The sequence below is a fragment of the Thunnus thynnus genome, chromosome 3, assembly GCF_963924715.1.
Source record: "Thunnus thynnus chromosome 3, fThuThy2.1, whole genome shotgun sequence".
Classification (NCBI taxonomy): Eukaryota; Metazoa; Chordata; class Actinopteri; order Scombriformes; family Scombridae; genus Thunnus; species Thunnus thynnus.
In genome coordinates this window covers 27333137-27343436 of record NC_089519.1, presented here as the reverse complement: position 1 = coordinate 27343436, position 10300 = coordinate 27333137, and the positions used below count along the sequence as shown (strand labels likewise).

At 38.0% G+C, this 10300-nt stretch overlaps 1 protein-coding gene and 1 long non-coding RNA gene across 2 annotated transcripts in view; one reads left to right on the top strand and one right to left on the bottom strand.

Annotated features, from left to right (window-relative positions):
- Window positions 1-10300, top strand: part of LOC137179971 (uncharacterized) — a 41218-nt gene that overhangs the window by 224 nt on the left and 30694 nt on the right. Inside the window, exon 2 of the long non-coding RNA XR_010927899.1 lies at window positions 6199-6311. This is a non-coding gene — a long non-coding RNA (uncharacterized lncRNA). The remainder of the gene's footprint in view (window positions 1-6198; window positions 6312-10300) is intronic.
- On the bottom strand, window positions 4361-8086 carry sfrp2 (secreted frizzled-related protein 2). The gene is made up of 3 exons (XM_067585094.1): window positions 7279-8086; window positions 6870-6950; window positions 4361-6499 (listed from the first exon to the last, which is right to left on the bottom strand). The coding sequence occupies exons 1-3, from the start codon at window positions 7778-7780 to the stop codon at window positions 6195-6197; spliced, it is 888 nt and encodes a 295-aa protein (XP_067441195.1). The 5' UTR covers window positions 7781-8086; the 3' UTR covers window positions 4361-6194.

Below are 10300 nucleotides of genomic sequence, written 5' to 3'. Positions count from 1 at the left end.
TAAACTCAGCCTCTAGGCGAGAAGTGCGATTTTCAATGCACTAAATACTTAGCAATAGCAAACAAAAAGTGTTCCAGTAAAAAAGGTATTTTTGTATTATTATGTTTTACAAATTAGGCCACATAGCTGGAGTGTGAATAAGAAGAAAACATCCCTATCATACATCTAATTGACCTTTTATTTATCCAACCCAAAAGTTGCCATTGTAGACATAACAGGAAGTAGTTAGCATGACATGTAGAACTATCACACAAAGTTCCCCACAGTATTAGCTAATATTATGCATGGAGTAACAGACAATACACATTCAAAAAGTATTAATTTTCCCAACGGTAGTTTACTGGGTATCTACATTTCCCGCCCCCCAAACGTCATATAAAGGCAAGTCGGAGTGTCATAGCAAAATCCCCATAAATCCACAGTCATCATATTTGGTTTGTTAATCTCCCCCAAAAAGATTATTTTTCCCATAACTGTGAAGGCATCATAATTGAGAGTTTCTCTCATTATGATGTTTAATTCCTCTGTTAAGTAGCCTGAATTGCGCAGTTATGGCCAAACCCGTGTGTGTATCTGTGTGTGTGAGTGTGTGAGTGAGTGAGTGAGAGAGATATTGTATATTGTAGCTTCAAGCTCCATGATTCATACATGACTGACCACTGAGTGGGTCTTAATGATCTGTGGGGTATTTTTGCTTTCCGAAATGTTGGAAACAGGACACTAAGCTGCAACAATTGGCGACTCTTTTAATAACCAATTTTCATGCAAAAATGCCTCCGGCCTGTTAAATGTGAGAATTTACTGCTTTCTCTTGAACAAACAAAACAAAAACATTTCATGGATTACTATGATGGACATTTTTACTAATTTCTTTAGTTTTGTATCGCATAATAAAGAAAGTAGTTGACAGATAAATGAACAAAAACTTTGCTCTTGACCAATACTTAAATTTCATCACATAGGCTATTCCCACTTTAATGTATTTTGTAAAACAGACGGGCCACAAATTAAAGGAAAAACTGGCACAGGTCTGAATATCTGACCCCTACAGTGAGGGGATTCAGTGTTGTGCTGTAGGGGGGCATTTTGCTGACATGGTTTGGGTCCACTTGTCCCCTTAGAGGGAAGGGTCACTGCAAATTAATACAAAGTTGTTCTGAGTCATCACCTTTATCCTATGATGAAACATTTCTATCCTGATGGGAGCGGTCTCTTCCAGGATGACAATTCCCCCATCCATAGGGCATGAGGGGTCACTGAATGGTTTGATAAGTATGAAAATGATGTGCATCATATGCTATGGCCTTCACAGTCACCAGATCTTAATCTGATTGAACGCCTATGGAAGATTTTGGACTGACGTGTTCGACAGCGCTCTCCACCACCATCATCAAAACACCAAACAAGGGAATATCTTTTGGAAGAATAGTGTTAATCCCTCCAGAAGAGTTCAGAGACTTGTAGACATCAATGCCAAGGTGCATTGAAGCTGTTCTGGCAGCACATGGAGGCCCAACACCTTACTAAGACACTTTATGTTGGTTTTTCCTTCAATTTGACACCCGCTTGTACATCTCATAATGCAGCAAGTATGTATCCTTGAAGATTGTTTCACAAGGGAAATAAACAGTTATTGAAATATCATATCATAAAATGTTAATCCACATACAATCCAAAGCAAGCATTTAACTGTGGAAAGTATTATCATTCGAACATGTGTGAGGTCAGTGATGGAATTTAAAAAACTATGTTTACTCAAGAACTGTACTCAAGTACAATTTTGATGCACTTTTAACTCAACTCCATTTATTTGACAGCTTTAGTTACTTTACAGATTCAGGTCATTAACAAATACAATCAACTAATAAATTATGATATTAGCCCCACCTTTACTAGCTGCAGCATTATGCGCACACAATAATTTATCTATAATTAGAATCCAATCATATAATATGTAGTATTCTGAAATTTGCATTTCTGCATAATGAGTACTTTTAATTTTGGTACTGTAAGTACACTTTGATGCCAATACTTGCGTACTTCTACTTAAATAACATTTTGAATACAGAACTTTTATTTGTAACAGTATTTCTGCACTGTGGTATTGCTACTTATACTTAAGTAAAATATTTAAATACTTCTTCCTCCACTGTGTAAGGGCAATGTTGCAATTTGTAGTTTACAAGGTAAACCTGGTTACATAGGGAAAATGCAACAGGTGTATAACTGAAGATCATTTGCAGCCCAGTCCCTAAGCATAGACCACAAATGAATAATTAATATACTAAAACCCTGGCAAAACTCCATTTCCTTTCAGGTTGGACTCTGGACTACTAGAACAGAACACTTTTATGCATTATTAGTTCAAAATGAAACTATTGTCTAGACTGTGGGAGTAGAACAGAAGACTTGAAGCCGCTCATTCAGGAGGCTTCATCATCTCAACTGGCCTGCGGGGAGTCCCAGATATTTAAGCCTTTCTGGGTCAATCCCACCATAATATCACATGAGAGTTGTGAAGGTGAGTCATTAAGTTCACATGGGAGTCATGTGACAGTCACATGAATCAAGGTGTGAAGTAGTGTAAAAACCTTGTGGGAGGGGGTGTTAACATGGCATTTTAAGTAAGTAAGTGATTGTTAGTTAAATCCTTTAGGTTGGTATAGCTATAGTTCACTTTTGGTGCTATTCAGAAGACAGTGATGTGCCTGAGTGTGATGTTCCTTCCTTATGGGACACTATGTAAATCTTTTAGGCTGTAGGCTACAGAGCTGCCCTGACACCCCCCTCTCATTTGGTTTCACACTAATTCACACCTTGATTCGTGCGACTACGATAACTGTCTGCAGCCCATGTGACATCACGGAGCGATAAGCCCAGAGATGTGGAAATGTCTGGGACTCCCCACCAATGAGCAGAACTGATCAAGTCTACATAACGCATAGTGAAACGTCTTTAATTCTTCTCCTACAGTCCAGTGGATAGTTTTATTTTGGCCTGACAGTACAACGGCCTTCATCCAGCTTGTACAGAACCAGGCACAATACTTTGATGTAGTCATGAAACAATTAGTTGATTAACGTATTGACTTAAAATTCAACTCAATCACCGTTTAAAAAGTTATTTATCAAGCAAAAACTGCAAACATTTGCTGGCTCCGTCTTCTCTTTTTCCATCTTCTCTTCTTTTTTCTGCTTTTCTCTGTTTTGCATCATAATAATTTGAATGCATTTGGGTCTTAGACTGTTGGTCGGATAAAACAAGCAATGTGAGGGCCTCACCTTTGGATCTGGGTAACTGTGATGGACATTTTTCAGTATTTTGACATTTTATAGATGAATCAAGCTATCAGTTAATTATAAAAATAATCTAAAGAGACATGTAATTTTTTGTTGCAGCTCACATTTGTTTTCAAATATGTCATTGTTTGGGGCTACAGGGTGCCTTTCAGTATTAAGTAAATAAAAAGGTGAAGAATTATTTCATAGAGCACTCGTCAAAATAAAAATTACGAAGTGCTTCACTTCACAGGCAGGATAGTAACAAACAGGCATAAAAACAACATAATAAAAATAAATGTGGAATAACTGAAGACAAAAGCAAAAGCAAGCAAAGTGTGCTTTTTGGTATCTTTTTCGTCAATGAAATTCCCCATTTGATTGGCTTCAGTCACATAACTTACAGCTCAAAATGAGTTTTGCATCATAAACCTAAATTTATTGGTGCAAATATATTTTATAGGGAAAAAAATGAAGTGTTGCAACATGTTAGTGAAGAATGTTTCATTTGGTTAAATATTAATGTATCGATTATTTTCTAGATTAATCAATTAGTTGTTTGGTCCATAAGATGTCAGAAAATGTTTCCCAAAGCCCAACTTGACGTCTTCGAATGTTCTCTTTTGTCCTGACCGACAGTCCACAGCCTAAAGATATTCAGTTTACAGTCATAGAGGACCAAATATTCAACTTGGACATTTTTTCTTAAAAAAAAAAAAGACTCAGAATGATCAATTGATTATCAAAATAGTAGGCAATTAATTTTCTGTCAATTAACTAATTGATTAATCAACTAATCATTGCAGCTCTAATTAAATACAAATGTCTTATATTGATAGACACAACATCAAATGTCTCTCATGATTCTAGCTTTGACCTATGATAAGAATTTGTTAGATAATTCCACTAGATGGTGCTGTGTGATCAATAGTACCTAACATGGGTTTACTTTCCACCATATAACATGGCACTTTGACACTTCTCTGTTATTCCTCAGTGTATCAGTTTTCTGAATGCAGTCATATTTGACCTTTACTTTTAATGGACTGTTGGAACAACAATAAGCTGAGTCATTTCAAACATGTCGCTGGCAGCTTTTAATGGCTGAAAACTTTATACAAGAATAAAGGACGTTATTTGATATTTACAAAGTAATACTTCCAAAAAAAAAATACTTTACATTGCACATACACACAACCACATGATTATTTGTTAAAAGTACTGCTCATCAAATCAACACTATATCAGCCAAAACTCAGATATTAATACCTAAAAGCCAGGTAATTAAAAACAGTTAATGAGTAAAAGCAGGAAGCTCATCAAAAAACAGGATGAAGATGCAAACCAAAGCTTAACATAAAAATTCAAATGAAATATGAAAGTCTGGAGTAGAAAAATATTAGTTTTATCATACTGTGGTAGAAAAGTATGCAGTGGCTCAAGTATAAAAAGACTGCTAAGAATAAATGTTGAACAGGAAGAGAATATAGCCAGCTATCTCTCATTTTTGTTTGAGAAAACGGGAGGAATACAAAAGCACAAACATTATTTTGTCTTTGAACGTCACACAAGCACACACAGGGATCACAGCTTCACTCAATATGCACCAAACATTATTAATCCACTTTTGTGATGGTGTCAAGTCGAGTCAAGTCCAGTCAGGTCAAGTCAAGTCAAGTCATGGTGTCTGTTGAACTATGACAGAAGTGACAATCTATCAGATGCAAACACCTTATTTGGAAGACTTTTAACCTCTAAAAATGTCTCTTTTTATTTAACCTAAATACTTCAATCATGGGTATTGATCTCAAGGTGTCAAGACCTTTGACTCCTCTAATGTAATTTGCTCCTGTGAGAGTTTTGAATATAGTCCAGACACAACTAAACAAAATGCTGATGATTGAATCCTGTTTGAAGCCCCCCCACATGAATTTTTCTTAATTTTTCAGTTATGATACAGATCTGAGCAGATGTACAGTACCAGTCAAGTTTGGACACACTTTCTCATTCAAAGGAATGGTAAAGTGAGTCCAAACTGGTACTGTACATCCCAAGGAATATTTTAGTGACACCAGAAGAAAAAAGGATGTTGTAAAAGTTTAAAGTTTTTAATAAAAGTAAAAAGTTTTCATTTTAATGATGTTTTAAAGTGTGATAATCTCTCCCTTACTGCTGGATTTAACAGTTAGGCCACATCTGCCAATGATTATTAGAGTGAATCATTTTTAATCCTGATTTAATGCCGAGTTAGTTTTTGCTCCAACCGTGTAATTAATAATTCCTCTACACCTGGCACACTAGCTGAGTGTAATTAACTGCAATTAGTGAGGTGACAGCAAAGACGGCCCCCCTGCAAGAAGACGCACCACATGAAAAGTGGCCACTAGGGGGAGTTCAATGCCTCATAAGTGCAAAATGAATGTGAGTCAATGGATGAACTGCACAAAATCTCAGAAATATGGACTTGTCATTCTGTTTTTACTTGCCTCTGTGTCTGTAGCAGATAAAATTGTGGCTGTTCTGCTCAAAAGACATGGCCAATTAGTGTTTTTTAGCTACCCAAAGTTGGCTTTTAAAAATACTGATTAATGTAGCTTGAGTGTATTGGGGCCTAGCACCTTCCAGAAATTGAAAATCCATAAAAAATGCAGCTGTAGATAAAATAAATGTAAGGTTTTTTTGTTCTGTAACCTCATGTATGGCCTATCTTGTGTATTTTTTTTAGGATATTTGGCATTTTTTTGTATTGATAAACCATTGACAAACTGGAGATGTGTGTCTAAGACCAGGAAAATTTTGCTAGAATCTAGAGAGGAATCTATTAGTGAAACCCGATTATGAAAATGTCAACAGGGAAGGGCTTGACTAAACTTCAACAGTCACACATGCAGTTTTTCTTTTTCTTTTTCTTTCTTCCTAGCACTGCAGCTTGCGGATACTGCGGGAAATCCTCTTAAACTCGCGCTGTCCCTTCTGCCAACGCCTCAGCGAGGTGATGACCAGATGGCCGTCCATCTTCTGGCCCATGACCAGGTAGGCAGCATTGATGTCATTCATCTCCTCACAGATGCACTGCAGGCCGTCCTTCAGCCACAGCACCGTCTTTCTCAGGTCACGGTCCGTCACACCGTTCAGCTTGTAAATGGTCTTGCTCTTGGTCTCTGGCACTATCTTGGTGTCACCGTTGATGTAGGAGATCTCCTTGACTTTGATCTTCAGAGCTTATTGCATGCAGAAGAGAGAGTAAGGGATGGAAAATGGCATTGTTGTTGCAAACATTATACTGGATACAGATCCTTCTTTTTGACGTAGTGCTGTCCTAATGAAAGCCATGTTAGAAGCCTAAGGCTTATGTATTTACATATGTTTTGATGCTAAAACCCATTCAATAAGCAAGATAAAAGTGAGGAGAGTGATCCTGGTCACAATCCTCATTCTTTCATTGCACTTTCTGGTGAAAGAAACACATCTAACAGTGAAATTTCCCCTTATGTTGCCTGAAATGTCCTGGAACCTCCCTTCATGACCTTTTGGGGCCCTGAGCTTCACCTTGGGCACTCCTAGTCTAATAAAATAAGTGGGCAGACTTACCAAAGTCATTTTTACACAAGTTGTCGACAATTTCATTGTCATTTTCATCCGTTTCCTTGCAAGCATCACACACTCTGGGCACTGAAACAGAAATAAGACTCAGTTAACAAAACAGTGAATACTAGTGATGAAACCTGTCAGACTGAACACATAATGTATATGTTGTAAATAATACATGCTCTGACATAATAGACTACTTTACAAAATGATATGTGCAGTGCTAAATATGCACATAATACATATGCACAAAGTTTCTAAACAGAATCAGAAATTCATGCTGTTTACATGTGCATGTTATATAAAGCAGTAAACATGTTCTATTATAATTAAGGCGCCACTAACTGAATTTGGCATTTGCGCACAACTCTTGGTAAATTTGCCACTAAAATACAGTTCAATTAAATCTTACCCTCTTTGGTGACTAGTGCAAAGTTATCGATGCCTGCAGGTGGTATGCACAGGTCATTGTCGAGTGGAAAACGATCGCAGTCTAACATCTTTGGCCATGGAAAGCCGAAAGCGGACATCACGGGCGCGCAGCCGTATTTAACGCTTTCGCACAGGGACCTGCACGGCTGTATGGGCTCGTCCAAATCGTCCAGACAGACAGGAGCGAAAAGGGAGCACAGGAACTTTCTTGTGTCGGGATGACATTGCTTCTGAACCAGCGGGATCCAAGACGAAGCTTGCTGCAGAACTTCATTCATGGTTTCGTGTCCGAGCAGGTTCGGGAGGCGCATCTCCGTGTACTCTATATCGTGGCACAATAGGAGGTTTGCAGGAATGGGTTTGCAGTTATTCTTTTTGTAGAAAAATTCATGCTGGCCAAAACTGTACAATCCGTGAATAGCTTCCATGCAGGGTAGTATTATCACCCATAACACTGTCACTGTCGAAATAAAGGCTCTCATTTTGGATATGCGTAAAGCTCGCAAAATATGAACATAGACTGTTACTCAGATGTTTTGGAGCATCAGTCAGCGTGGATGGAGCCTCTGTCAGTGGCCAGCTCCTACTGTAACAAGAGGTTTTCTTCCAGGCATGTCTGGGAGGAGTCTATGTATATTGTGCGTAAAGACTTCTTCTCCATTCAGCACACTTGGTTTCCTTGTATCAGGTGAACCTTGTGGATAAATTTGTCTCCTTGGTCAAAGAATTCTCACTTGTTGCTCCTCTGGGTCTGACCGACATGTTTGATTTCTAATTTTAGCCCACGGTATTTTATCACCAGTCGTTTTCTTAACAATTTCCCCCTCTATTTCATCTCATTCCCTACATGGAAATCATAACAAAACTTGTCTGACAGGTTCTCCTCATTACGCCCCGAATCAACAGAAATATATCCTGAGTGATCCCTTAACTTGCTGTTTTTAGACTCATGCTGTAAATAGTTTGGAAATGTCAGTAGGGGCATTTAACTCAGGTCAGTGGAGCGTTAATTTTCCATCATTAGGAGTATGGTGGTGAAATCCTCTGGGCAGGTCTGCAGGTTCATACCACATGGTGAAATACTGTTTGCCCTGGTGTGAGAAGCAGACCTCTACTCAGCACACCCAGGGGTGAAACCAAATCTGACTCCTCCTGCCCTGCAGCTCTGGCTCCTATCCACTCTCAGACCCCCCATCCTTGAGCTACAGTCTGGTCTGCACACAGCAGAATGGTTCTTCTCAGGTTTGACCTTCCTCTTCCTCTCTTCAGAAGAAGTTGAAATAAGTGATGCTTTTAGGATTTCTTGCTTAAAGGGTCAGTTCACCCAAATGACTAAGACATATTTTCCCACTTACCCTTTGTGGTGTCTAGTCATGCATTTTTGGTTTTACTTACTAAGAGTTTTAAGATATCAGAGACATCCTTCTGCTTGTGATGTTCAAAGCATCAAAAACTAAAATTTGAAAAACTCAGCAGCAGTTTATTTTGCCAGAGGCTATGAATTGTTGCGTGTTAATCCATCCCAAAACTCATCTTGTGAACAAAATACCACATGCTGATTCCTGCATTGTCACTGTTGAGTCTGTCAGAGCCTCCTACCTTCCCCATTTAGCAGCTTCTTCAATAATTCAGAAAGGTTATGAGTCGCTTGTTTTAACTAAGTATTTGAAGTGAAAACACAGTTGTAGATTATTTGCTCTGAATGAAACCTGTCATTAAAGTTTATAGCTCTACATGTGCCAAAATTTTTAGCAGAACTGAACAAAGACAATATTTTGGCAAGAGGTCCCATTTCACTTGTTTTTCTTTCCCTATGAAAACAAGACAGAACCTATAAATGATTTGGTGAACCTGACATGTGTAAATAGTATATTATGAATAAAGTGCTGCTCCCGTAAATTAGGTGTTGGATTTTGGTTCTGAAGATATAATAAGTGTTTCCAACTCCTGAACAAAGGAGTCTGAATGGAATTAGATACCTTATAGTGATGCATGAATTCACATTATTGACTAGTGACATTGATGAATGTATTGCCCATTTCCAGAAACGAATTAGAGCAAAGCTACAGTAATGTGGGCACATGTTGACTGATGTACTACAGCGATACTTCTCTCCAGTATGACCTTGAATATTTTTCTTTATATTTAAAGTCAGTTCACTCAAATAAAAAAAAAAGTTTTCTTATTTATCTGTGGTTGTATCTAGCCATGCAGATAGTTTTATTTTGTTTGCAGAGGTTATGACATATATCTCCATAAAAGTTAAATTTGAGCTTAATTGAATTTGTGGTGCTTAAAGCAATGCCAACATCTATATTCATCTATCCAGAGACCGTGTCATTGTTACACCAGAAATGGGTAATCCACAGAACATACTATGAACAATTTCAGGACTATTTTCTCATATGAGTTTGAATGAAGAATATCCACAGGGATGTCTGTAATTTGGATGAACTGACTCTTTAAATCCGCATGATGTGATTTTTTGGCCCCTTACCAACTTGCAGCAAAAAGACCTTTTAAATTGATATGGTGATCTTGTTAGTAAATCATTGCCTATTTAGACATCTGGCAGACACAGAGCAACATTATCATTCATTTGGAGTCGTGTTTCTGCCCAAATGAAGAATGCAAGTCCTATATTAATTCTCCTTTTAGCTCTGTTTTTGTTCTCCACCAACTGTTGAGGGAAATAGCACTGTAGCTGCTGAATGCTCTTGTAACTTTTCTGTCTGCTGTTTGGTGCTGGGCAGGTAGGGTACAATCTACTTTTAGACATTTGAAAACAGCTGCCTGCTGCAGTTGAAAAAGATGCTATGAGATTTCGTTAGAGTGAATGAAAACAGAAAAGTTGCGGGACGAAAAACCAAAACAATTAGCTGAAAGGTGCTAAAAAGATCTGTACAGCTGAGGTGAACAGAAGAGTTGGCTGATAATTCTCTGTGAGTTTGCCAGTATGAGTGACACATTTCACATTACACTCAGTCATTTGATCCTTTGTT